The 27,776-nt window shown below is 41.7% G+C and overlaps 2 protein-coding genes and 3 non-coding genes across 5 annotated transcripts in view; 2 read left to right on the top strand and 3 right to left on the bottom strand.

Moving 5' to 3' along the window:
* LOC145462707 (neurofibromin-like) overlaps positions 1–19,716 on the top strand; it is a 46,000-nt gene extending 26,284 nt beyond the window's left edge. The window contains exons 44-75 of the mRNA XM_081446286.1: positions 247–349; positions 1,480–1,535; positions 2,069–2,192; positions 2,580–2,717; positions 3,614–3,724; positions 4,138–4,185; positions 4,849–4,950; positions 5,395–5,532; positions 5,624–5,689; positions 6,106–6,223; positions 7,059–7,144; positions 7,266–7,363; positions 7,749–7,839; positions 8,025–8,114; positions 8,517–8,636; positions 8,856–8,973; positions 9,604–9,744; positions 10,684–10,752; positions 11,035–11,177; positions 11,295–11,356; positions 11,910–12,024; positions 12,274–12,354; positions 12,738–12,788; positions 12,871–12,960; positions 13,415–13,547; positions 14,156–14,243; positions 14,803–14,849; positions 15,163–15,440; positions 15,996–16,096; positions 17,024–17,169; positions 17,574–17,614; positions 18,110–19,716. Of these exons, the coding sequence (XP_081302412.1) occupies positions 247–349; positions 1,480–1,535; positions 2,069–2,192; positions 2,580–2,717; positions 3,614–3,724; positions 4,138–4,185; positions 4,849–4,950; positions 5,395–5,532; positions 5,624–5,689; positions 6,106–6,223; positions 7,059–7,144; positions 7,266–7,363; positions 7,749–7,839; positions 8,025–8,114; positions 8,517–8,636; positions 8,856–8,973; positions 9,604–9,744; positions 10,684–10,752; positions 11,035–11,177; positions 11,295–11,356; positions 11,910–12,024; positions 12,274–12,354; positions 12,738–12,788; positions 12,871–12,960; positions 13,415–13,547; positions 14,156–14,243; positions 14,803–14,849; positions 15,163–15,440; positions 15,996–16,096; positions 17,024–17,169; positions 17,574–17,614; positions 18,110–18,484 (3,568 nt within the window). The 3' untranslated portion in view covers positions 18,485–19,716. The remainder of the gene's footprint in view (positions 1–246; positions 350–1,479; positions 1,536–2,068; positions 2,193–2,579; positions 2,718–3,613; positions 3,725–4,137; positions 4,186–4,848; positions 4,951–5,394; positions 5,533–5,623; positions 5,690–6,105; positions 6,224–7,058; positions 7,145–7,265; positions 7,364–7,748; positions 7,840–8,024; positions 8,115–8,516; positions 8,637–8,855; positions 8,974–9,603; positions 9,745–10,683; positions 10,753–11,034; positions 11,178–11,294; positions 11,357–11,909; positions 12,025–12,273; positions 12,355–12,737; positions 12,789–12,870; positions 12,961–13,414; positions 13,548–14,155; positions 14,244–14,802; positions 14,850–15,162; positions 15,441–15,995; positions 16,097–17,023; positions 17,170–17,573; positions 17,615–18,109) is intronic.
* Trnas-uga (transfer RNA serine (anticodon UGA)) lies at positions 2,228–2,307 on the top strand. Its single transcript has one exon. It is a non-coding gene; the product is annotated as a tRNA-Ser (tRNA).
* Trnal-aag (transfer RNA leucine (anticodon AAG)) lies at positions 11,741–11,822 on the bottom strand. The gene has a single exon. It is a non-coding gene; the product is annotated as a tRNA-Leu (tRNA).
* Trnal-uag (transfer RNA leucine (anticodon UAG)) lies at positions 13,079–13,160 on the bottom strand. The gene has a single exon. It is a non-coding gene; the product is annotated as a tRNA-Leu (tRNA).
* A 5,209-nt stretch (positions 19,717–24,925) lies between the features above and the next one.
* On the bottom strand, positions 24,926–27,437 carry LOC145462575 (uncharacterized protein YwbO-like). Its single transcript, XM_081446132.1, has 3 exons — positions 27,347–27,437; positions 26,734–26,915; positions 24,926–25,424 (listed from the first exon to the last, which is right to left on the bottom strand). The coding sequence occupies exons 2-3, from the start codon at positions 26,913–26,915 to the stop codon at positions 24,974–24,976; spliced, it is 633 nt and encodes a 210-aa protein (XP_081302258.1). The 5' UTR covers positions 27,347–27,437; the 3' UTR covers positions 24,926–24,973.
* Between the last annotated feature and the right edge of the window lie 339 nt (positions 27,438–27,776).

Raw genomic sequence — 27,776 nt, 5'->3', positions numbered from 1 at the left:
CTGTCCCACGAACAGTTCAGACAAACCGTTAGTCGCGAGACTTCAGCGTCCCTTCAGTTCAAGCCGGTTTAAATTCGTGGGACAAGAATTAAATTTACTAGAGTTTTTGACAAAAATGGCTAGTTCACACGAAGGGACTTGTCTCCGCGACTTTTTGCAGGGACTAGTTCCTTCGTGCACGCCGGCCATTGCAGTAGAGGTAGTGTAACGTTGTTGTTGTTGTTTTTTTTGCTGTTTGTCGTTTAGACGGTGGCAAGATGGCGCACGGTTTGAGGAATTCATGGCACGACACGCTGAAGAGAGTCGCGACGATTTGCAGGCCATGAAAGCTTTAAATGTGTTTTATCAAGTACGTTTTATGTTAGGTTTTTTTCAATACTGTTTTCCTTTCTTTAGATTTTGTTGAAGCGAGTGGTATAGCTTCTTTTGAGGTCCTTTGGTTGAAAATTTACTGTCATAAATCAGTAACATATTGGGCCTAAGGGAACACTCTACATTGTCGTTCTTTGAAGGTGTCGTGATATACAGCTGTCTCGAGAAAGATTGTCCTACAAAAGCGTAAAAGCGCACGCGACAATGCCGGATGATGTTATGGGAAACGTAAGCTTCCCCCTGTTGAGGGAAGTTCCCAGTGCCTCAGCATTAAAGATAGAAGGAAAAGACATGTACGAACATCTGTGGTTTCTTCATCCTTTGTTAGTAGACAGCGAGAATTTCGATCAAGCAATGGTAGCGACCACTATAATAACTTTCAACATGGTCGCATACGCTTTTCGTAGTCTCGGAATTTGACTGGAACTAGCTTGCTACTGGGGCTAATGCGGGAATTTTTTCAAATTCATTTATTCCCCTGCATAAACCTCCATTGCAAGCTACAATCCTGGCCAAAAGTCCTTGGGACACTTGACAAAATGACAACCGGTGACGCTTTATTTTGAAGTGGGAAGTCATTATTTCATTTGCCGAACCCCCCTCCCCCCTCCAAAAACAATATTGGAGTAGTGGGTCTACTTTGGATGAATCAACATCAACATTGTGTTGGGGGTGGGGAGGGGGAGATGGACAGGAAGGCCATATGTTGGCAAAAGTGCAAAGTATCCCAAGACTTTTGACCAGGATTGTAGTTCCACTCCAATACCGATAATACGAAAATGGCCTATTTGTAATGAAAGAACTTTGAAACCGCTTTCAATTTGCAGTTAATGTTCGTCAAAGTGTTGTTAAATTGGGTTTAAATCAGCGTAGTGAAACGGCGATAAAACTGCTTTGCAGTCGAAAGCATTCAGTTTGCGATTGCGCTGCGGCGACGAAACTGTTAGTTACACTGTGGTTGAACTGCACTACAGTGTTGCTTTATGTTTGCCTTTTTACAAACTAAAATACTGGTATTTTACATTTGAAATGGTAATTTTCTTAACATGTCAAGAGACATTAATTTGGAAGTGGAAGTTTACTTGGTTTAATTTTTTCGTTTTTAAGGGTGGAAAATCCAAAGGAGGACATCCAGTGTTTTACTATATTGCCAGACGATTCAGGTGCTGTGTTATACTTTAGAAAAGAAAATTGAAGTCAAACGTGTTTGCAACCCTTTCATCCCCAGTGAAATATAGATTCTCTTTACTGGCTGCCAAGCGTTTATTTTACTGTCACTTCTGAGAATTTAGTGTTACATCAAGGTAACATCCTTTGGTTGTGTATTAAGTTGGGTTCAGTCTCTTTCGCAACCGTTATTTCGTTGCGTGACGCCCCGAATAACGGGTTCCGAGGTTTGTCACACTGGGTAAAGATTCATTGTGTTCGATTAACCCCTAACCATTTAGCCCCCAGGCAGAAGTCGAAAACACTGTCTATTTGGGGGCTATTCGACTTCTGGTTGAGGGCTAATTTGCTAAGGGCTAATCGATTTGGGGGCTAAATGACCGGTAATCGATTATTTACAAGGCCTCGTTATTTCACGGTGCAGCCAATTGTCACCGTGACGAGGACTGAGTCTATTAAAATGATTGCAAAATTACTTGGTGTGTCTACAATATGCCTGATGTTTCTCGGAAATGTTTATTATTTGCAGGGGTGACCAAATAAGCGACGAACTTCTTATTTATCACGCCTTGCTTACACTAGAAAGCTGCATCGACAGGCCTTGGGAATTAGTGGTCGACTTTACCCACACGACATTGGAAAACCGATTTAGTGTAAGTAAAAAGCAGTTTATACAACGCGTCCTAAAGGCTGGAGGCAGCGTGGCCGAGTGGTTAAAGCGCCGGACTTGAAATCCGGAGGTCGCGGTTTCAAGCCCCGCTCTGATCACTTGCCTGCTGGAATTGTTTCTTGGTAGACCCTAGTTGAACTCCTCGGAGTAGATTAACACGGATTACTAACGATGTATTTGAAAAATTAAGGTAAACTTTTCAAGATGCCGCAAACCGTGTCGTAGCTTCTTTTAACAACTGGGAAGCATTGCTCAGGCATCCACCTAAAACATGGGACGCCGTTCTCAAGAGCTGGCTTCCTTGTCCTAAATTGACTTGTTTGTTTTCTTCTGTTGCTGTGCTTTTAATCGTGTTGTTGATTTGTTCCAGCCAAGTACAGTTTTAAAGCTCTTGACAGTTGTCCCTGACGGTGCAGTGAAGAATCTCATGGCAGCGTACATGTACAACTGTAGTAGTACGCTGAGGCAGTATGCCAAGTACAACGAGCGCCACTTGTCTCCACTCAAGGTAGTTGTTACAAAATTGACTGCACTCAGAGAACAACATACAGTAGTAGGGAAGGAAAGAGAGAAGGCAGTGTGATATTAAACAATTAGATTATGAGCTCGATATTTCTATCGCGCATAGAAATCGAGAGCGAATAATCTAATTGTTTTAGTATAAATCTACTAGTCGTTCAAAACTTTATCTAAATCCTCTTCACAGACACTTCGAAAACGCCAAAAAGCGGCCGTCACTTTGTTAACATGGGCGCAATGCTACGCTACTCACAATCTATCACAGAATAGATAGTGAGTAGCGTAGCCAATCAGAGAACGGCATTCGTGATAGAACGCTAGTAGATTTATACTAAAATAATATAGACAGTGTGTTGTAGATAACATAAAAGTTTTGTGGCGTGTGTAAATCGTTTTTTTTTCTAATCGAAAGTCGATTGAGCACGTCACTTAGCAACTTGGCGTGTCACTGACGTCACAGCTTATCGATGCTCACTCTGTATTTTGATTGGACAAGAAGATTCTGAAACTCTTTGAATGCTAGCTAATGCTCCCACAAAGGGTTTCTACAAACAATGAATCACTTGGATCGCTAGCTTTAATTCCACTTGATAGGATTTCTTACTACTGAGCCTGGTTTGAGCGAAGAATGGTAAGTTCTTCTGCTGTCACATATGATATATGCCTTGCATAGTGCTGTAGTCAGTGAAGTCAAAAATGTTACTTCTGTGCTTAATAACGAGAATTGCTGCTATGTAGATAGTCCTTGCAGGACACACATTTCCTCAGAGCCTAAGCGAGAGGTTGTGCGGTGGAATAGCAGTTATGGCCGATGCAATTCTTTTGTTATATGTAATACCAAATTTCTATCTATTGAAGTGAAATATGTCTTTGTGTCTCATACAGGGCCGTTCTGTAGTGCGCGTTTGCGAGTCACTAAGTAAACTGCATGAATATGTCAGTCCAAGTGAACTCAAGCTACCAAGCTCCACTGTGTCCCTGGAGGAAGACTTGAAGGCAAGCAGTTCTTAAAACATTGTTTCTTCGTCTACGTTGATTAAAGTAATTAAACTAAAGGTAATGGTTCCACTAACGTACTCCTCAATGGGGTTGTCCTCTAAAGAATATAAACACATTAAATATAATACTGATTTCATGGTGTTAGGTGTTAGCAATCCTATTGGCTTCCTGTCATTTGTCAAAGTGTGATCTACAAGGTCGAACTACTGTTGTTCGCACTTACGTATTTATCAACTTGAAATTGATAAAGGGGACAAGCGAGTGGAAAAAAAAATGTGAGGGGTTTGGAGCGAGAAAGGCGGTCTCACTCTCGCCATGTTCCCTTTTTCTCGCCCCCACAAACCAGAGTCTGGATCAGGCTATAGGAAATCATGCTTTAAGTATTGCTTTGTTTCGTTTGTTTTCCACAGGTTTTTCCCGCTTTTCGGGTGTCAACGAGAAGTAGCGTTTTAGTCAAGGTGATTAGCGATTTTATTTCCCCGTTTGGTAAAGTAGTATTTATTGTTTAAATAATCTTCTCGTTTTGGGAGGTTCCTTGGGTTGATGATTAGCGAGTTACGAACTCCTGCCCGGGGCCATCGCGTTTTCGTTTGGGCAAAAACACTTGTGCATTTTCCACGTGGGAGATTAGTAGGGCAGAGAGCGAAACGCGATACACGAGCGCGAAACGCGATACACGAGCGCGGAGCGCGACTACTTGCGCGAAGCACGAGTCAAAAATATCTGCCTCACTAATCCGCCTGTTTTGCGGGCTACGCAGGGGAATGAATGAATTTTAACAATTCGTTACTTTGGGAACGAGAAGAAACCCAGGACGTCTGGTGTCCCAGTAGCTTGTGGCACCGTTACTGGGAACAAAACAAACGATGAGAAGAAATATTGTCCTCAGTAACGATCCCAGAAGCTACTGCGAGACTAGACTCGCCCCAGATTTCTTCTCGTTTCGAAAGCGGGAAATTGCCTAGGCACCTAAGAGAAACGCTGGGGGTTATGGTGGGGTAGAATATTGCATGTCATCCAGGCGGGGTGGGGGTGAGGTGGGGTAGTAATACCCCTAATGGCTTCATGCCTTAAACACCGCTCTAACTGTCGCTCTAACCTCTTGATTTTGTTGTTTTCAGGTTGGACCTACGTCAGTTCAGATCACCACTCCAGAAAGGCATAGAGTGTTGGGTTATTCTAGCATTCTAAATGACGTGTATTATGCTTCCGAAGTTAAAGGGGTAAGTTACTTATGTTGTGAGAACTGTAGTGATATCTTTCCTTACACCTGTTCCTAGGTCAGGCAAGGGAGAGTCTCTGAACAAATGCTGGTGCTTGCAGATTAAAAAAAGTATCTTCGCAAACTTTCTTGTATTCTAATGGACGTGTGTTTGAGTGGCTAAATGCTAACTCTATCAGTCGCCATTAAATCTGATTTTGTACCTAGTGATTTGGGAACAATTAATAAGGCTAAGGAATGTATGATAATCCGAGAATGTTCATTGTGTTGAAATTCAGACAGCAATTGGCGAAACTAGAAGTTGTATTTCGGTAGGATCTATACCATCATCAGACTAGAATATGCGTACAAGATAGCTTTTAAATATGGTGCAATTATTTTTTTGCACTACTCTTAGCTTGTTTCGCCAGTTACCTTAACTAAATGCTCACCCCATTTTTTACAGGCCACAGTTGAAGACGAGAACCTCTGTCTGCTAAAGCTTGCAAATGTCGGTCCAGGTATTCTACTGATGAGCAATGACTGCGAGCAGATTGTCCAAGCTGTCACGCATGTCAAGACCAGGTGGCAGTTGTCACAACCTGTAAGTCTTCGTGCCGCACGTATGCACTAACGGGTGTTGTAGTTCTTGTCCATTAACAAGTAGTCATGTTTTTGTGTTTACTCTTTTTCAGGATTCATCCACAGCCACAAGCAAAAAGATCAAACCTAAAGATGTTCCTGGGACGTTACTCAACATGGTAAGACGTTAGCTTATACGCCACTGTTTTCACCTTTTGATTCCAACGCCTGGTTCACACTAGCGACATAACGACATAGTGATGACGATATAACGACATAATTGTTTCTGTCGGTAATATGAACATCAACATAAAGACATGAAGAAAAGATCACGATGTTCACACTGCAAACATAACCACATGGCGTCCTTCTTATGTCGTTATGTCGTTATTTCGTTGGTGTGAACTAGGCTTAACGGGTATCTCTGGACTTAGTACCTTGAGTAAGTATCTGAGGTTTTCGTCGTGCGCATGCATGACCAAACAGTCAAAGGAGAGAATTAGGTTGAGTTGTGAGTTTTATTTGAGAAATCTTTCATCCTGTAGCAGTGGTAAGTCGGTTTTAAGATTATTATTTTTATTGTTTTTACTTACAGGCGCTGTTGAATCTTGGTACTTCAGATCCCAGTCTTCGCCTGGCTGCTTACAATCTTCTGTGTTCAGTGACAAAGTCGTTTAACCTGAAAATCGAGGAACGACTTTTAGAAGGAACAGGTTTGTTCTTAGTGTGGGCTTATCTGAAGGAACTAAGCTCGAGTGAGGGAGGTCTTTTTCAGGCCATTTCATTTAAATCGTGAAAAAGGTCTTTTGCATTAACATTCCTACTGAAAGGGTTTTCACTTTTGGTCTCCTTGCTTAGGCGGAAGGGATAGCGCAAAAATTCTCAGAATTAATCGAGGCAATAGAGATTAAGCTGGTAAAAGAATAATACTGTAGTTTAAACAGGAATTGCGCATGAGCCTTGTATGGCAACCGCTGGTTTATACAACGTTTTTACATGACGTCATGGCAGCCATGTTGGTGTTCCAAGACAATGAAACGGCGGCCATGTTAGTGCACCAAACAAATCCTGTGGAAGTTGAACTCTTTTCGTATGTAGACACTTTCTTTTTTTCCAATAAATTTGCATGGGTAATGGGCACGTGAGTGAAGTGTGGTTTTCCGTTGGCTGAGGAACGAAAGAAGCGGAAAACGTTTTTCCCACACACGGCTGGGAGCCACGGTCTGGGTACAGGTGTGCGGGGGGGTTTCAGGTCACGTGACCTGTGTAAGGTTTCAGTTTTTGTTTTGCCATCCGCCATTGCCTGACATGCCCCACCCACCCACCCGTGAAGTACTTGTAGAATGTGTTAAGTTGAGGTGAAATTATTCTCTAACCACTTTTTTGTGTCATTGTAAGACTTATGTTCTTATGTCAATAAAGGTCAGGCTGTGTGGTTCGACTTGGCATGGCTCCCAGCGGTGTGTGAGGAAACGCTTTGTAGCACAGAAATGTTTCACTGTAATTGACTATGATTTGCTAAAGTTGCGTTTTGCGTCATCTCTCCAGGTTTGTGCATTCCTGCAAACAACACACTGTTTATTGTTGGCATCAGCGAGAAACTTGCTGCTAGAGAACCCCAGCTTACACTTGAGGTATGAGAAGAATACGTATATTATTATTCTCAGTTAATTCATTAGTGTATAACCCTTTAAAAAATCAAAGCATTTTCTTTGTTTTAATCTGATGTAAGTTTTTCTGCTTTCTTCACTTCAGTTCTTAGAGGAATGTATTGCAGGTTTTGTAAAATCAGATTATGAACTCAAGCATTTGTGTTTGGAGTACATGGCGCCTTGGCTACCAAATTTAGCAAGGTTGGTTATTGTCAGTTAGTCAATGTTTTCATCAGTTGAACAGCAAGTGTTGCATTTTCAAATGAAGCTTGGCCTTGTTATAAGCAATACAACGTTGTTGTATCGTAACATCTCTTTTAGTTAGGTTCGCAAAAGTTTGAAAATACCTCATCGGCAGAGCTTTTCTGTGCATTCGCATTGTCAGTCACTAGATCAGTCTCATTTATGAGTTGTACAGGCAGTCCTATACACTCCTCGTCCAGTCCTCCTCATTATGGAGACCTGGAAAAGAGTGTTTGTCGTAAATTGACTTTGGTCAACGCGTCGTAAATCAAGTACGCAGAATTCTAGATAGAAAACCTCAGCATCACTTTTTCCAAATTAAACGGATTCTCTTTCTTTTAAGGTTTTGCAGGTTTCCTGCCGATGATCCACAGAAAGTGAAAATGACGCGTATTCTTGAAGAACTGATCAACCTGACTGTGAAAGAAAAAGGGGTAGGTTCCGTGCTCTGATCAAAATGCCGCCTTTCAAATGCCTTTATCATATTCATCACACTTTCCATTTCTGATATTTGTAAACTGTGGAGTTTGGCATGAGCTTAACTGCACTCTTTCAGTTCATGTTTTGATTACTCAAAACTCTTACCTTTAGCAATAAAGTTATTGTTTCCTTGTTGTAGACCATGTATCCATCAGTTCAAGCAACAATCTGGGGCAATGTGGGAAAAGTGACCGAGTTGTTGGACACAGTTCTTGACTGCTTCATAAAGGTATTTTCTCACGAACGTACATCCATGTTTTTACTGTTTATAATTCTTTACTCCTTGTGATGAGTTCTGTGTGGATTTGATGGCATTTCGCATTTATATTATACGTTAAAATGCCGCATACGAATATTTTTGTGGCATCAGATGGATCAGAAAGACATACGTGCTGCCTTTTCCAGTAAGTCACATGTTTTGATGTTGAGTGACATCTTTTTTTACCGCATCGACTGACGTTCCCTCTCCCCAGGCTCTCGAACTGCAAGCTTAGACAGTGAAGGCAGCACGAATGAGGCCTCTGTAGAGGAGAGACTAGCTTAAGCGTCACGCTTTTATCCAGATAAACTAATCAACAATTTTTACGACAGTAGAACAAGCCAACTGTAAAATGCATTTTTATTGCTTCAGGCCAGTGCTACAGGTGGTCTTGGATCTGTAAAGGCAGAAGTTATGGCCGACACTGCCGTGGCTTTGGCGTCAGCTAACGTGCAAGTTGTCTCACGTAAGGTCATCGGAAGGCTGGACTCGGTAAGACGTTCTCCATTAATGATTGATCGATATGCTTATTCTTATATCCTGTCAGCCTAACTTTACAATGACATCTTCAAACGCAATTATACTCTGATCACCGTTTCCCTTCAATTCCTAGTTACGCTGATTTTTTTTCACTTTATTTATTTATTTATTTATTTATTTATTTATTTGTTTGTTTGTTTATTTATTTATTTATTTATTTTTTTCAACCAGCTCATCAGCAAGACCTTTATTTCTCCAACTCTTCGCCTTGAACAGCACCTCATGTGGGACGACATTGCTATCCTCACAAGATATCTTCTTATGCTTTCCTTCAACGATTGCCTCGATGGTAAGATTTCTCTAGCTGCACCTACTGGACGAACCTGCGAATGCAGACGTATTTCCAGTTGTCGCTTGTCTCCGCCCATTTTCGGCGGAGACAAGGACAGCAGGAAATACGTCTGCATTCGCAGGCTATGAGTGGACATACACACAAATAAGATGAACCGCCAATTTCAAGACGAAACCTTGCAGCAATGGACAAATCATGCATGTGATGAACCCTTACATAATTGACAAAGCTTGTTTGACCAGCCAACTCGATAATTTCACACATACCGTTACTGTCAATGTGACAAACGAACGAGAACCGTGTGGAAACAATCAGAAATTTTGAGAAATTTTGCTTGTTTTTGAAAGCCAATTTCTCCTCCAATATTACACCCAAAGAGCCAAACGTTTCACCGATGTCCAAGTTTAAATGATTGTAGTCAATTCGTGTGTAGCGCGATGCCTTCTCTGCGCAAAGTCGTTTGTTAATGAGGAAAAATGTAAACAAATGTAGGCAAAGATTCGCCTATAGGAATCGGAGACTGAAGAACAAAGCGTGGTACCTCTATGTTTGATTTATTTCATTTGGTAGTGGTCCTGAAATTCACCCGAAGCTATACATACAGTGATACTGCTTGTTTCTTTCCAGTTGCCAGTCACATCCCGTACCTGTTTCATCTCGTCGCTCTTCTCGTCTCGACTGGTCCACCAACCATCCGCGCCTCAATCCATGGACTGGTTATCAACATTATCCACTCGCTCTGTACCTGCTCTTGTATCAAGTTCAGTGGTGAGTGAGTGTTAAAGGGGCTCAGTCACGGTATTTGGAGTTATTTTGGCCACCTATGAAATTACCTTTGACTTGAAGGAAACCTGAAAATAGTAGTTTGATAGTAGAAAATTAAGTTGTGTACATAACTGCGATGATCAATCATGTCTTCATGGTAGTTTACTAAGATAGAAAAACATCAAAGAGATAATAACAAACCATAAAGGAACAAGGATGGCTAAGACTGGAGAAGATTAACACGGATCACAAGCGACGAACTTGAAAATTTTTCAGAATATTCGGAGGCATCATACCGACTGATTACTACAATCAAGGCCGACCGAGAACTGAAATTATTTGCAAATTGACGAATAGCATCGAGTGTTAAAGCATTAAAACTGGTCACAAATTTATTATTTCTGTGGTGCGCAACTTGCTTAGATCAATGATATGTGACGATTGTGATGTTGTTGGGTGGCCATGGTTGAAGTAGTCCCACTGTAACAGTTTACTCCTGGGAAATTTAAGTTTACTCTAACGCTGCCGGGTGTTTCCCTAACCCAGGAGTACTCCCTTATATGGGCTCCATAGGTATGGTTTTTCAGCCGTTTTGGTCATAAATAGGGTATCGAGCCAGCCGCAACGGTCATAAATAGGATATCAAATTTTTGGTCAGGTCATAAATAGGATAGGGAAACTCGCAGATTTTGGTCATAAATAGGGCAAGGGTTTTGGGAAGCGGACCGCACACCCCACCCAATTTTTCTGGGAGTACCCTCCGGGTGTCTCGTATCTGCACGCCTGACTTTTTGCTGATGACTCGAAGAGAAAACTTAGATATCTTATGTAAAGCCCGAATAACCTTAAATATGGCTTTTTAATCTCGTATGCGTACACTTCTCTGTTTTAAGTTGGGCTGAGAAACGATAATTCATTGAGTTTCTTTTTCCATCTTGGTAGATGAAACTCATAAACTTCTTCGTATGCGGCTGGCGGAACTCTCGTCGCCCAAGTTTTATCTTCTCTTTGGTAAGTGTAACAAGTAGAACATTGTTTGTTATAAGCTAGAATTATTAACTTTTGCTTGCATTTTGGTATATTTTTGATTTGAAATCTCCATAAATGAGATACAAATGGATGCTAGTTGCTTGCGCTACCTTTGCATTTTGTCACGCCCTCGGTCACGCCGCGTTATCAGTCGCGCTGCGTCACAGCATTCAAGGCGGTACTGTCGCGCATTGCGTCATGCTACTTTAGATGATTCTGTCACGTTTGATAAATTAACAAACAGTTATAATCGTCAATTTGAAGGCATCTCCAAGGTAAAAACGCCAGCTGTTAAAGCTTTCAAAGCGACCTACCAAGGAAGGTACACACTGAGGGACTGTGAAGGAGAGCCACTGAGCATGACAGCAATGGAAACAATCACTGACTTACTGCTGGAAATAATGGAGGTAACGCAACACTAGCCAAAAGGAACTTGACCACGTGACTATCTGTAACAAGTCTGTCCTAGCTTAAGATAAGGGCCGGTTAACTGACTTTCCTTCGAATTTTATTTTGCCGAACAGAGTTGCATGAAGGACTTGCCAGAATGCACATGGCTCAAAAAGTGGACAGAATTAGCGTCAAAGTAAGTGTGCTTTTTCCCGAAATACAGTTCTCCTGATGTAAAACGTATGTGACTTCTTTCAGGCATTTAGATACCTCTCACGTGCTCAGTAACTTGCATTGAACGCGCTAGGCCTATTTTAAGATGATTGCGGGTGAAATAGTTGTCTGGTAAAACACGTCTCTCGCTATTTTACAGATGTAGCTATTTTTCCGTGAGATCGTACGCGTCCTTTCGTGAAACGTCTGGGAGGTATGCTCCCGCTAGATTTCTTTGGGGACAAAAAGAACTACCAATTTGCGGTATAATTTTCACAAGGAGGGTTTTGCACCAGTGTTCATTTTAAAGCTTACGAAAAAGGCAGTTCTTACCGCCTTGTGATTTCAAAAAAAGAAAAATCTTCTTTGGCAGCGGTGGGATTCGAACCCGCGCCATCGAAATGACTGGTGCCTTAAACCAGCGCCTTAGACCACTCGGCCACGCTACCATTTGATATTTGTTTTGTTTATGGTTTCGGTACTTAATTTGTTCACATCATCCGTGGCCTTATTATCGTATTTCCACTTTTCTGCAGTTTTGCTTTTGAGTTCAACCCTGCACTCCAGCCTCGCTCCATAGTAGTTCTTGGCTGTATCTGCAAAGAAGCGGACGATAGACTGGTACAGAAAGTCTTAAACGTGTTGATTATGGTAAGGGGTCTTTCCCGGTCACTTGAGTTTTATGTTGTGATATAGAAAGAAAGAAGAAGAGAAAGTCTTTTTTGTGATGTACAAAATTAGCTCTATTTCGAAAGGAACCTCGAAACAAGGGCTAATGTAGGTAGAAAGACACTTGGGAAAGGAGATTAAACCCAAAAGGAAAAAAATTCTGTAAAAGTGCAGAATTTCGTTTTGCAGTTCATTTCATTTACAGACGTGTGACGGGTTTCTTTCTGACAGGCTCTTAGCTCGTACAATGACCTTGTTTTGGTGGAAGCTGCGTTCATGTGCCTGTCAAGACTTCAGGTGATTCTCAACAAGGTTAGGCGCAATTTTTTTATTTCACTTTTATGCTGAAACAAGACTTACCGTCCGTTCATTCGTGCGAGGTCAGTTAGTCAGTTAGTCAGTCAGTCAGTCAGTCAGTCAGTCAAAAGGTCGGTCGGTAAATCGGTCGGTAAAACGGTCTATCTATCGGTCGGTCTGTCTGTTAGATAGCCAATCCAGTCAATTGATTTGGTAAGTCACTCAGAACCAGACAGGTAGTACATGGGTCAGGTTGTTAGACGATGTATCTACCTGTCTGTCTGTCCGTCTTTCTGTCTGTCTGTCGATCCCAGCTCCTGATTACCTTAGGTCAACATAATTTTTTGTGTGTGCGTCCGTAAAACTTAACATGATTAAGTCTGCTTTACTTGTTTTAGGATTCCAAGTTTCACAAGGCATTTTTCTGGATTGCTGTTGCAGTGCTTCAGGTAAAGTGAAAGTACTATACACTGTAAAGACGAACGAACGCAGTTGGAATTTAAACGTTAATGAAGTGTGTGTTTCGTTTAGTTGTCAGAGGTCTCTCTTTATCCTTGTGGCCTGGCGCTGGTGGAGCAGAGCCTCATAACACTTGAAACACATGGCGCCTTCGAATCTGAGGTTGGTTTGAGATTTTGATAACGTTCGGTTTAAATGCTCCAGTGTTAAGTGAATTGACGACTCAAAAAAACATATATTTTATACAAAATGAAAAAAAAAAAAGGAAACAAAACTATACTGGCAGCGGTGGGATTCGAACCCACGCCATCGAAATGACTGGTGCCTAAAACCAGCGCCTTAGACCACTCGGCCACGCTACCACTCGCTCTGAACATTAATTCGTATAACATGCGTTTGAACCTGTCTGCAACGGTGAATTTACTAGCCTTTGTGGAGAGGTGGTTTCAGTGTCGTTATATAGTGTATGGGTTGGCGAAAGCCCGGCAGCTGTATGGACGTGTGGCTGTGGCTGGCGGTTGAACTGTATTTTATGACTTAACACTTGTAAGTGAGATAGCAGAGCTAGTTCCGATCTCTGAGATAAGCTCTTTCAATTGTTTTCTTTCTCTCCCAGCCAGTGGACAAAGTTCTCATGGCAGTTCGTGAAGAACCTCTGCTAGAGTTTCACTGTAAACAAATGGATCATTTTGTCGGTCTTCAATTTTCGCAGAACTTCCACTTTGCGTTGATGGTGCATCTAGTCAAAGGTATGGGCTTACCTGCTTAGAGCTCAGTTTGGTCTCGTGTACTGGCATAACTCTAGAGTAGGTTCAAAAAACTCATGTAAGCTGTTCTAAGCGATCAGCGTGAGTGCCTTTTTAGCCAATCAGGTGCAAGAGCAAGACCCATCGCGCAGTTGACCTCTTTAGCTTGGGCGCTTTGTTTTTCCATTGTAGACCACGTGATATTCTCTAGAGAATTTTTCTTTTATTCATCTTAAAATTATTCATTGATATACATGCGACTATTTAAAAATTTGAAAGCAAGAATTCTCAAGAATATCATCACGTGGTCTGCTATAGGAAACCAAACCGCCCAAGCTAAAGAGGTCTATTTGAGTGACGTAAATTTTCGCGCGCTTGCTGGTGGCTACACGTTGTGTATGGTTCGACTTCTGATTGGTTGATCACAGTATTGCCCCTGTGATTGGCTGTGATTGTTCCTTTGTTCTCTCCCATTCCATAACACTAAGATAGTTGATTCGGACTACGGCCTCATCAGCTATCACCTCATAGAAATCTCGAGCACATAATCTAATTGTTAACTTACTAGATTGGGAAAAACGAGTTTAGTACATGTGCGATTTTCGTTCTAGGAGTATATCATCCCCAGGCCACCTCGTCCGCACGAGCCATTCGTATCCTGAACTTGATGCATAACATCACAAGCAAGCGTAAGACAGGGTAAATATGGTCTTAGAATAGCTGGACTTGTACCGTACTGGAGATAACGCTGCTAATATACTAAAGAGATCTTCGTTCAAAGCTTTTAAGTAACTTCTCTCACGTGCTGTAATACGATGGCTTCAAAGCTTTGAGAAGAAAATGTAGGTTTCAGGAATACGAGACGAACTTATTCACTCCTATACGGGTTCTTTTCATCTAAAACCCCATTATTTTGGGGGTTTTATGTGATCTTGATAGTTTATTCAGCTATGTCCGTTAAATTAGTTTTAGTCTCTACTGGCATTAGCAACGCTTCTGTTACGATGCAAACCTGCGGTGACGTTTCAACCCGTTGTTTAACTCTAAGTTGTGTTATTTGTTGTTGATCGATCAAGCAATCATGGTGCATTCACTTTAAGGTTTAATAAACAGGGTCTGAAGTGGGGATGGGGTCCTGATCCCGCATTCCCGCTCCTTTATCACGAGAATCCCGCATCCCGTACTTTTGTCATCGCAAAAATACATAAAAAAGTCTAATTTCTAGAGTAAAAGCGAGAGATTTTCATCTTCATTACAGCCGTGGTTCCTTTGTAGTCAACCAAGACAACCTTGCATACTTGGCTGGTAAGTGAAGAGCTTAGATTTTGACGATTGTACTTCTCCGTTTACTCCTTAGTTTTTGTTTCGATGGAGAAGGTATATCAAACACTCGATGAAATGAACGTTTTTCATCGGCTATCCAAACACCTCGAATTTCGTCAAAAATACTCCCTGTGCGTCGTATTTTCTATTCCCTTCTCGGTGTTTGGATATCCCGATGGAACACTGTCTTTCGTATTTGATATATTACCTCAAAGCTCGTCAAAAATACCACCGCTACACGTCGTATATTCTTCTCGGTGTTTGGATATCTTAAACGTGACCTTGTTAATTTCAGCGTTATTGCCTGTGTGTGAGGAGGTCCGCTCCAATCTACGCCCAGGCGACAAAAAGGAACCTGACAGCCCAACCCTACCCTACCCAGAAAGACTGGACAGCACCATCGCCGGAAGTTCAACCTCGTTGAATACGGAGCACCAAGTGTCCATCGTAATTACCACTGATGACAACCCTGATGACCAGGCCTTTGCGTGGCCCTCGGAATGTCAAAACATGTTGTTGGACCCAGGGATAGTGAACGATACTCAGACCCAGGCCCTGCTATTGACGACACTGGTAAGGGAAATGTTGAGATGGTTTCGACTTCTTTTTTCGACGGATTTTTCTGCTGTCCTACTGAAATCCAGCTATAAATAGAGACACTTCTTTCTAGCGATGTCAAAAATATGTCAAATCTAAAGTTACTTGGTACTTTTTAACGAAGGAAACTACGGTAACGAGTATGGAATAGTTAACAATTTGAGAAATCAAAGCCAGTTATTAGACTGTCATTAAAACGAAGGGACGGGAATTTGACACGAGAGAAATTGAAAAAACACCAACTGCAGGCGAGTACGATGGTTCGTTCGTTCGTTCATTTTTACATTGATTTATTTCTTTTTATTTCTCGAGTATTATTTAGTAACCGGCGTGTTCTATGGTGGTTTTGATTCATGATTCTAGCCCTTTTATATGCTTTATGATAATTTTATAGATGAATTTCGAATGACTTGTCTGCTTTATACTCAGATGAAACAGTTTATTCTCCAGTAAGAGGCAGCGCCCGTGGAATCCAATCAATTGTATAAAACTTAATGCAATCAGGATGATAAAACGATGTTATTTTGACAGGCAATCTTATTAGAGCACATCACTGGGGATGTGGAGTCGCGGTATTTGTACGAGGTTCTCGCTGAAGCCAGCTTGGTATTCCCAGGGGTGTTCCCTGTTATGTGAGTTGTTAATTTTCTACCCTCGTCTTCACATCTGTTGTTTGTTAAGTTATCGCTTTTGCTACAGGAAGTCTCTTCGTTATTGGTGAACTATATGCCATTCAAATATGCTTCAAAGGTTTTTGGTAAAAGACAACTGAAAACTGTTCTGTGCTTACAAGTTGTTTATCTAGATTTAAGGTCTCATCCGCCACTTTAGAAATGACAAAGAAACGCAGTGGCTCGTGGGATCATCATTGAGGACAAAACAAAAGACGAGCAGCTATACTGTCCCCAGTAACGATCCCACAAGACACTGTGAGATGAGACTCGCCCCAGATTTCTTCTCGTTTCTAAAGGGCGAATTAAAGGAGCTACGTCACAGTTTTCGTATCTTAAAAAGTTTAGCCTAAATGTTTCATGTTCGTTGTTTCTTATCCGTGTTAATCTTTTGCATCCTTAACCATCCTTGTTCATTTATGGTTCATTATAATTTTTTTGGTGTTTTTCTATCTTGGTGAACTATTATTTTCACGTTTCTTCAATTTTAAGGTAATTTTGTACATGGCCAAAATACCTCAAAATACCGTGACTGAGCTCCTTTAAGTATAAAGAGCATCGCATACAATTCGCCTTTGTTTCAGATGTTTCATATCAAACTTAGTTCATTATTTAATATACTTTCTTCAAGTGAAGCCTGAAATTTTTTCTCTTACGTGGATACACTTTGTCAGTCAGTTACCATCAGCTTTCTCGAATCCCTCCCTCTTCTCGAACATTTTTTCGTTTCCCTGAGATTTCGACCTAGCGGGGCTTAATTGTAAATAAACTTGTAAGCTCCAGTTTGAATTGTCACGCAACTCTTGATAGAATCGTTGCGTGACGATCCTTGTAACGACTACCGAGGACTAAACCTTCTAACCAAGTGTTTTGATTGTCTTCATACAGTTATAATCTGTTGGACTCTGATCTGTCCATTGTGCTCGGTCATTCGGATGATGTGGCCACATTGAAAGCTATACAGACTATAGTGCACTCCATGAGTGCTGTCAAACAAACTGAAGATCCTGTGCTCAAGTCCAGTTATCTCTCAAGTGAGTAAAACGAACAGCTTTCTTGTGTAGTTCGTTTAACACTGTAGTTAACGTGATGTATATGAGTAAAATGAGTGGTGAATTGAGGTCAGAGTATGAATTAAAGAATTAATGAGAACTGCAATGGCCCTTGGTAGCGTGGCCGAGTGGTTAGGACGCTGGACTTGAAATCCGAAGTTCGCGGGTTCAAGTCCCGCTCTGTCCACTAAGCTGGATTTGTTCTCGACAGAACCGAGTTCAACTCCTCGCTCGTGCTTGTAAATATCCAACTGGTGTGCCTCCTGCCAGTTGGGCTTCTTAAACCTATTATGTTTATTTGAAATATTTCTTTCTTTCACTTTCATGGTATGCCTGAGAACTAACTAGAAAAGACAATTGATTGCTTTACTTGCTTTCGTTTTCAGCGTTCGGATTTTCTGGATTCAGTCATTTTACAAAGTTTAAGGTAATATTTGACTAGTGATTTCCTTAATTTTCTTGCTCGTTTGTCTTGAAATGTTCTCAGTATTCTCCTCCAATCTGAATTTCCTGGAACATTAGTTTCTTTTCCTTCAAATTGCTCTTCTGTTGTCAACGAGTCAACCAAAGTGAAGAGAGTGCAATGAAGCTCTTGCTTAACCAAGTAGTCAAATGTTTCCTCTTTAAAACATGGACGAATCATTGTGTTTAACTGTTGTAAATCAACAAGAGTAATTGGTGATAGGTGTTGAGCCTGTGAACAGGCTCTCTAGTCCAGGATGGGGCGAGGGGGAAACGGGACGAAACCCCTCGGCCACTTCACTATTAGCCAATTTCTTCTCAGCCCTTCCAGCCGTGAACAGACCCTCCCAACCGGAGCCTGTTCACAGGCTACAAGAGTAACTAGTAAAATCTTTCTGAAGTGTCAAATGATTTGTTCCTGGGCACAACCAAACATGCAATTTCTTCTTTGTTTCTTCAGGAACAAAGAGGTCACGCCAACCGAGCGCAACTTTTTGTGAAGTTCTTGGAAGCAATTGTGGAAGTGTACGGTGTACCCACGACGGAGCAAAAAACTCAACGCTCAGGGTCCGTCGCTTCCATCAAACCACTGGCTCACAGCTCGAGTACCGAGGACGTAAGAGTGGGGTCGTCATCTACTTCGCTGTCTTCTTCCCTTACTTCTTTAGCTGGCGCGGTTGCTGGAAAGAACCTTTTCATTCCACTGCCGTTTAAGCGCGCGAGCTCGTCTTACCGGCCAAAAAAGAGCGAGAAAGAATCGTCGCCAAAATTCCGACGGAACTGGTCAGCGAGAGGGACAAGGAGTACCTCGGCTGGAAAAATTGTGAAGCCGTAGCCGGGGAATGATGAAAGCCTCATTTCTCCCAAGGGTATCACCATCAAGTCAAGATATCGGGGCGCGAGGATGAAGTGAATGACCACCGTGAAGAGTCTGTCTCGATACATTCCAAGTTCTCACTACTGGTATTATGTGTAACATGCGGAGGCAAGTTGGGAGACGTTATATATTGATGTCAGGGCTTTAAGGATGAAGGACCTTAAAGCGAAGAGCATGTAAAGAGGAGAACTCAAACGAACAGGAATATTGGCCCAGGTCGACCATCGGTTATGACGTCTACAGACTTCTTAATATCCTCCGAACCTGGGCTTGAATGATTACTACAATATCTAGGACGTGTATAAGATTAAATCCAGACCCTAGGTGAAATTATACGTGCACGTCGACCGCTGAACGCCGAGAATTAAACTCGATTGAAGCAGATCAGAAAATAAGGATCTAAAACATGACCATCCTAATTCTTTGCGCGTCGGATTTTCCAGTGTTGTCCCAACAATTCTGATTAGGTTAAGGGCCCCTACATGCACACCCTGCATGAGTGATGTTTTACGGAACATAAATAATTCACTTTTTTATCGACTCCGATGTGCTTTTGGGTTGTGCACAATCACCACTCGAGCTCGAGCTACACGTCACACCCACCTACTTCGCAGTGCTTCACAGACCTTGTATCTTGCAGGCCCTCGTTCGATTGATCAAATTATACTGCACGACTTTCGTGTCAAGAAAGGTTAATTCTAGCACTCCCATCAAGTTTGCTGCAGTTTAAACACTGTTTTTAGCCTGGCTCGAAAACTAACAGAGGACACACCTCAGTAAGAGAGCTTTGCACTTCTTATGAAAGGGTCAATGTATCCTCACCATAATGTTGAATTGTCCATATATGGATATCGCAGATTTTTGTATAATAATCGCCGGTGTAAATAGGAATTTTCGTCGTTAAATTGGAATTACCAACCCGAGGTGGGCGTGGGTTTGGGACAGAGAATGATATGAGATTAGAACTAATTTAGAATTTTAATTTTTTAATGAAAGTTGTAAATAATGAAAGTGGTATTGTATAAGATATATTTTACATTTTATAAGCAGATTCGTTTATTGGTCACGAGTCCTTCAGGCGAGGAAAATATAAATGTACCCCAAACGCGTCTAATTTCAAGCGAAAAAGGACCAGAGTTTCCTCTGTTTACGGTCAACATCTTCAGAATGACGTTTACGGCAAACAGCAAGATATAGACCCTTTTCATAAATGGCTGCCAATTTAAAATTCTTTTGTATGTATTTAAATTAGCCTCACTAAACTCGTTGGGGAGTAAAAATTCTTTTGAATTATCAAGTCAAGAACGAGGTTAGGCAGGCTAATTTTAATACTTACAAAAGAATTTATAATTGGCAGCCATTTATGAAAAGGGTCTATAGCTTGCCTCCGATTTAGATGTAATATATCAAACACGAAAGGCCGTATTTGACCACATTTCCGAACACCGAGAAGAAAGTTGAAAATGCAACGCGCAGCGGAGTACTTTTGACGAACTTCGAGGTGTTTGGAAATGTGGTCAAACACTGTCTAAAGTGTTTGATATAACTTCTCAATGGAAACTAAAACTAAGGAGAGAACGGAGAAATAAAACCGTAAAAATCTATGCTAATTAAGGTCGGGTATCCAAACACCGTCACGGTCATGATTTCCTTTGTTTAAACTTGATGAATTATTAATGAGCTTCAGAATTCCCTCTAATCAATACGAGAAGTAGTTATTATTGCAAGACAATCCAACGCAGAACGTCCATCCAAAACGCCTCTTTGTAACAAATACAAACATTGCTACTTTTTACTTTAGTATACAAAGGGCTTGAACCAGACGGAAATCTAACCCATCCTACGACTTGCTTGATTTTTAGCTCCATTTGATTTAAATCTTTCTTTCTTCAGTAATGATACACGCTGCCATATCTTGCATAAGTTATCAATCTTTAAGGTAAATAAACTAACTTGATTATTGCACACACACGCCAGAACAGTTTGCATGATGTAGTCCAAAAAACCACCTGGCGCTGAACTGTCATGGCTGAGCCGAGTGTGGTAAAACTCACTTGGGGCGAGGCACTGCATGTTGCACAACATAGGGATGAATGGAGGGGGGTTGCTGTTGCCTTAAGTCCCACAGGGGACGAAGAGGATTAAGGGAGCGAGTAAGTAAGGATATCATATTACTGTAAAATTCCAGTAATAACCGCACACCCCTCTTGGAAAATATACCCAACCGCATAGCCAAACTAGCCTCCAAAGTAAAGCCCTCCCTAGGGGGGCAGCGAACATTTTTCGTGGAGTACGCACCGAAGAGAAATTTCTATATTTACTGGCTCGCAAATGCCATTTCCCTCGTTTTCCAGGGAACAGGAGTTTCATAACTCACAACATGAAAAAGCGTTGAACATTTGGTAACTTGCGTTGGTTATATTTCAGCCTTTGAGATAATTGTTAGCAGGTTTAATATGAGAGACTAGACTGTCAACCGACCGACTTAACTTATTAAAGACAATCTTTGCAAGCAAATTTATAAAAGTTATTTTTTCGAGATTTCCGGAGGTGCGCACGTGCGTATATGGTCACTGCGCTCCTGCCGCTAAGTATAAGCCCATGGGCTTTGAGAGCTGTCTTCAAATTGAGTGTCGTGAAACCTAAACCGAAGAAATCACTCTAGCCAATCACAAAGGACACATGCAAAACAATGAACCACTCCAATACACGTAGCTGACGCAAGGCGCAGGAAAACTATGCGTCACGATTGGATGAAAAGATGACACGGGTGTAGCACCAATCATTTTCCGACACAAGTGAAAACGTCACTACTGAACAACTAGATGATCTGCTCTTGATCACTGAGGTGATAGGTGATGGGGCCAAGGTAAAGTAATTGTTTAAGTAGAATTCTTAATAAATTTCCTTATTTCTCCGCAATGTAAGCAGTATTCATGTTTTAGCGAAATTTTAGCTAAATTGCAATTTGAAACATGCAGCTGTGTACACGATCATCAAGTCATTCAAAAATTTTAAAATTTTATTATCGCAGAACAGTGAATGTCCTTTTTGTAGTCTCCGCGGAATTAAATTACCAAATGATATCTCTGAATCTTCTTCCGAATCTTTAGACAAACAAAAAACGTCATTTTGTAGACAGGCTCAAGCCACATGCATAGTCTACGATGGCTCAGCCAATCAGATTGTGGCAATTGCATTAGTATACAAGTAGAATTCTTCTAATTAGAGAACCAAATTTCTTCCGGTGACAAAGTGCCCTTCTGTCGGCGACTAAATGTCCACGCCCAACAGAAAAGCCTAAAACATTGTTAGAACCGTTTCGACATCTGAATTTATAAATAAACAGTACCTTAAGATGAGGTATTTTATTTCAGGAAGTTTGTGAAAAAATTTTGCTGGCCGTCCAAAACTCGGGAGCAGTACCCAGGACCTCGCGCAGTACCCAAGGTACATGAAACCCGCACAAGTCTCGCTTACATGATTTTGCGCCGAAGAACTGATTGAAAGACATCATTTGAATACAACTAGAAACAGGAAATAAAGACTTAGTAAAATGCTGTAATCTTTTTTTTTTCTAAAAAAATACTTACATCTGTCATTCTATTAAAAAGACTGCATGCGAGGAAGAGTTAAAGAGAAAAAAATGCCAGTATTGAAAGTAAGGATACTCGCCTTATTTTGCGCGCGCACTTGCAGTTTATCAGGACACGTCAATCGCTAATAACATTTGCGTCACAATCAAGACAGCATTGAGAATTTTTTTCGCTGAGAGAAGATTCGCTTAATCATGGGGAGCTGTAATTCGCTGATTTGTTCAGTTAGTAGAGTCGAGAAAGTCGGGAAATTTGACAAAGTCAAGAGAAAAGATGGAAGCGGAGAAAGTGGGGGGACACCCAAGGTTGAAATCCACATGAACCGTCCTTCAAACGCAGATTCGTGGGAATCTGAGTTAATAGATCTGAGAGAAGACACTGAGAGTGCCTCGGTGGTATCTTCCAGCGCTGAAGTTCTTGGCTTCGAGGCCGACGATGAGATCTCCTCAGATACATCGTCATTTCCGTCAGAAGAAGAAGAGAGTGAGAACGGTACAGGTAAAGCGAGAAACAGCGCGGAGAGCGAGCCTGGTCCATCCGGACTCAATGGCAAGCCCCACATTTCACTGCCGCCACCGCGCTCTTCGAGATGGAAACAGGTGTGTTCCAAGAAACTCGAGCAAAGGGAACAGCTTGCCGAGGAAAAGCTGAAGAGAAAACCACGGCGCCGTCCGAGGACGAAACACATCCACAGCCAAGAGGAGGAGGCGCGCGCCAATAAAATACGAATCATAAAGAAGATTAAAAATGCAATCAAGAAGGCAGCGGCACGGGACCCAGACAGCGGACACGCGGCTCTGCCAACCGACGAAACCATTGCGCAAATTTTTGGCGTGGCAGTTGAAGACTGCCGTGACAGCAGCTCGGATAACTGCTCTAGTAGCTTCAGTTCTGCGAGCACAAGCCCTTCTACCGAGACCTCGTGGAACAGTCCCATCAATTCAGATGAAGATCTTCAACAACAAAGAACTGGCCGTGACTTCAGAGAGGTTCAAAAGGCCTCCGCGAGCGTAACGAACAAGCTTAGGAAGAGCGTGAAAACGAGATCCCGCGTCGTTGCGTTGTGGGAGAGTTTCTCCAAGTCGAACCAAGGTTTTCAGAAAGCAAGTACTGGCCGTCCCTGTAATCGGGTCAATTCGACTTCAGAAAAGACTAAAAATGAGACAAATGGCGCAAATACAACACCTTCTGCCAACTCATGGGACAGTTCCACAACCTTGGAAGAAGAATTCAAGGAACCAAATGTTGGAAGACCTCACAGAGAGATCAAATCAACTACGGAAAGTGAGGGAAATGGGCAGGCAAGCGCTACAACTAGTTCTCCCTCCACCAACTCATGGGACCGTTCCACAACCATGGACGAAGAATTCGAGGAACCAAAGGTTACTTGTTCCTGGCCCTTCAGGGTACTTAAATCCCCTGAAGAAGAGTTTGAGCAACCAAAAGTTGCTTGTTCCTGGCCCTTCACTGAGTTTAAATCAATCTCGCATAGCGAGAAAAACGGGAAGTTGGGCGCGACAGCTGGCGCTTCTTTAACCAATTCACGGGATAGTCCCCACAGTGAAGAAGAACCATGGCAAAGTTCCACAACTTTGGATGAAGACTTCCAGAAACCCTGCACGCCGAAAAGTGGGAAGAACGTGCAACGTGGTGCGAGAGCAAGGTCATGCTCTGCTTCATCCTGGAACACTTCAACAAACTCACTTGAAGATGTTGATCAACTAACGATGGAGAGTGAAGACAACGGACAGAAGAAGGCGAGGGAGGCTCGCAAATGGTTTCGATTTAAAACTAACAAGGTTGCTCCTCTCCAATGAGGAGATGACATTATATACCATAAAATTTATGATAATAAGCCTCACACCCTAATTCTACGATTATCAGTTGAGTAAGGCGCGACGAAAATTTGATGACCAAGTTTCAACGTTCAACTCACGTTGTTGTCACGGGCAACTGGCTCTATTTCCAGTGACAACTTGTCAGCCTTTGACATCATTGGCAGCAAGGCGTGCATAATTGCAGGACACGGTATTGTTACAACACTGTAAACTGTCCAAACCTTCGTAACCGAAGTTCTGTTGTGCCTTGCTCAACTGATAATCGTGGTATAATCTCCCCAATAAACCTCCCTCTCTTGTCCCCTTCCCCAGTAACAAGCTTGCCATCAACCCAAGGCTTATTATCAGAATTTTATGGTGTACCCTCAATCGAACCGGCAAAACAAAAAAGGAAGAAATTAAAAAACTGCAAAGAGCAAGTAGTTGACCAAGTGACAAGTGATCTGGGAACAAATGAACTGACTGAGATGGACCCAAGAGGTGAAAGGAACTGGCTTGTATGTGAGCCTTGTGTTTTGCATGCAGCACATTTGACTCCACTTCAAAAATATGCCCCATCCTAAGCTGCTTGCCTCAGGGATACAAGATTATGAAGACTACAAAGTCTTAAGTTGCAAATTTTGGCCCTGATGCAAACAGCTCATGTTAAATAACTTGAAAAAACAAAACAAAAAAAAAACACACAAGACAAGCAAAAAACAAAAAAATATGGTGTTAAACTTAAGTTAAAATGGTAACTAACTGGAATTTTAAAGAAATCACTCCTAGAGAATCAGTCTTGAAAGAAAACAATCATACATTTACTTTGCAGAATTTGCATTTCCTTGCAAACACTCAGACTTGTGGATGTTACAACATCTATTCAATAAAACATCTAAGTTGAACATTTCTTTTCTGGAAGCCACTTGAGAGAAATAATTACAATAAAACACTCAATAACAATAATGTCACACACAACTTTGCATGGGGACAAGTGTTGTGTGACACCCCTAATAATACTAGCTCTACAAGGACTACTGAACAACATGACTAAATGCTGCTAAAAACCGTTCTGTGCCCTGAGCACCTGACAAAGACACAGCCTTCTTTTGTTTATCGTCACCAGATATAACAAAATATGGCACACCAGATATCTTCATGTGAGATTTTGCACGAGAATCTTCAGATAAAACCAAATCCACATCATGAGATGCCTTGAGATAATTCTTGCCACCTTCCAAGCCCAGTTCCTTTGCAGCTTCAATTAAAGTGTCTACATCACTGACATTTTTGCCATCTTCATAAATCATATGAAACAAAAGGTCCTTAGCTTTTGCTTGTCCTTCAGGGCCTTTCTGAATCCCAGCTAGATGAATGAGTCGGTGGCCATGTAAAGAGTTAGGCCATGTCTTCCAGTTCTTGAATTCCAATCCATCTTGTTGTCCTGCCTGTCTTAGTGATCTTGTCCAGCCATCACCTCCCCACCTTAAAAAGCAATCAGTCAGTCAGTCAATGAATCAGTCAGTCAGTCAGTCTGTCAGTCAAGCAAGCAAGCAATCAATCAGCCAAGGAATCAGCCAATCAAGCAAGCAATCAATCAATCAATCAATCAATCAATGAGTCAGTCAATCAATCAATAATATTATTCAAGCCAGCAAGCAAGCAGCCTATCAGACAATTCATCATTGGCCCATCACATATGCAAGCAGTCAATCAATCAATCAATCAATCAATCAATCGATCGATCAATCAATCAATCAATCAATGAGTCAGTCAATCAATCAATAATATTATTCAAGCCAGCAAGCAAGCAGCCTTTCAGACAATTCACCATTGGCCCATCACATATGCAAGCAGTCAATCAATCAATCAATCAATCAATCAATCAATCAATCAATGAGACAGTCAATCAATCAATAATATTATTCAAGCCAGCAAGCAAGCAGCCTATCAGACAATTCCTCATCGGCCCATCACATATGCAAGCAGTCAATCAATCAATCAATCAATCAGTCAATCAATCAATCAATCAATCAATCAATCAGTTGATCAATCAATCAGTTGATCAATTTATCAATTCATAAATGGATCAAATAAGCAAATTATTGCCTACTTGCCTATCTTTTAATCTTCCTATATCTGAGATGCCAAGTAAGCTAAATCTGGGAGATCACTAATTTTACATGTACCTCATCAACCACCATCAAATCATGTTAAAACTAGGGTTCCACCAATTCTACCATTAAAATGATTCAAAATAAGAGTAAAAAATGTAGTTTAAGCACTTAACTTCATATAGTAGGAGATTTGGTGGCGTGTATGGGAGGCTGGGAGATTTGGGCTGTATCCAAGAGACTCCTGTATAGTCTAGGAGAGTTGGCAGAAATGTAGGTAGGTTAAGTATACCAGCCAAGTGGTCCATCAGGCTGGAGGTTTTCCCGCTTTCCGTAGCATGAAGCGACTAGGAGTATTTCTACTCCTCCCTGGATGGGATGCTAGTCTATCACAGGGTTACCCCCAGCAATTAATTCGTAGGTAACATTTGTACACCTGGGTGGAGAGAGGCACTGTAAGAAAAGTGTCTTGCCCAAGAACACAACACAATGACCCTGGCCAGGGCTCAAATCCGGACCGCTTGATCCGAAGACTAGGGCACTAACCATGAGGCCACCATGCCTCCACAAGATGGCGGAGATGTACCTTGCTGTAATTCTACATCTATCAGACTCTATCAGATCTGTCTTTCTAACTGCCTGACCACCAGTCTGTCAGTTAGTAGATATCCTGATTTTACCTCCTTGTGTTGTATGCCATATAATCTTCACCCAGCGGAGCGATATTTTTGTCAATGATGTATGGATGCCAATTGACAGTGATGCTGGCATCTGTGAACTTCTGAATGGCTTTGTCAAGACGTGCCTTTCCAACATAGCACCACGGACAGGACAGGTCAGAGTAGACATCGATGTTGATCATCTGTGTGAAGAATTAGACTATAATTTAGATCACAAGATGGACCTATACAACAACATAAAGACAGCTGATCTCAGTTTATTTTACCTTGGAGGGGCACAGAGTGGAGAGTGAGGGACTCGCAAATGGCACAAATTTTAATGGGATATGCTTACAGTGCCTTTTAAGTTTTGGTACCTTCTTATAGGGATTCCTGTGGGGGGCCTTAATAGTGGGTCCATATCAACTGCATATTCATATGGTACAACGTTTCCAATACATGGTTGTTTCAAGTAAAAATGAACTAGCTCTCGAGAAATGAAAGACCGAGAACCAAGTGTCGTCGGCCCAGTCGACGACCTAGTAAAATTACTTCTCCCAATGCATAGAAGATCAGAATCTTATTCGGTTAACACTGTACTCTGATCGACGCGGTAGTTTCCCTAGCTACTTACCACGTCAGTTTCTAGAGCGTCTTTCAGTGTACGGGGAAAAACTATCGAAAGTTACACCTCAGACGTAGCCATCCGAGTCCTCTGCATTCTCTTCCCTTTTGTTTACTACGTGTCCCCAGGCTAGCGCGGATTATTGTTCGTTGCTCCCCGACTGATACCGAACTTTACCGAGTTGACTCGAAGACTAACCGAACGTGTTTGCAAAAACATTTCCTTCAATTTTTCGAGCTCATGCAGAGTTTTATTTTGCAGCAATTTGCAAACCAAAGAGTAACATTGTCAATGTTAAGTGACCAACTATCCCATCATCCTCGGGAGTCAACCTCTCTGCTTTGTTTATTTTGTGGTTCATCACTTTGTTGTTGTGACAAGTGGTCGACAACATGAGCACCCAAAATATTTGGACCGTCAACTCCAGTACCCTGGTTCG

The sequence above is a fragment of the Orbicella franksi genome, chromosome 12, assembly GCF_964199315.1.
Source record: "Orbicella franksi chromosome 12, jaOrbFran1.1, whole genome shotgun sequence".
Classification (NCBI taxonomy): Eukaryota; Metazoa; Cnidaria; class Anthozoa; order Scleractinia; family Merulinidae; genus Orbicella; species Orbicella franksi.
Note: the sequence above shows the minus strand (reverse complement) of the source record. Positions and strands in the feature narration are given on the sequence as shown.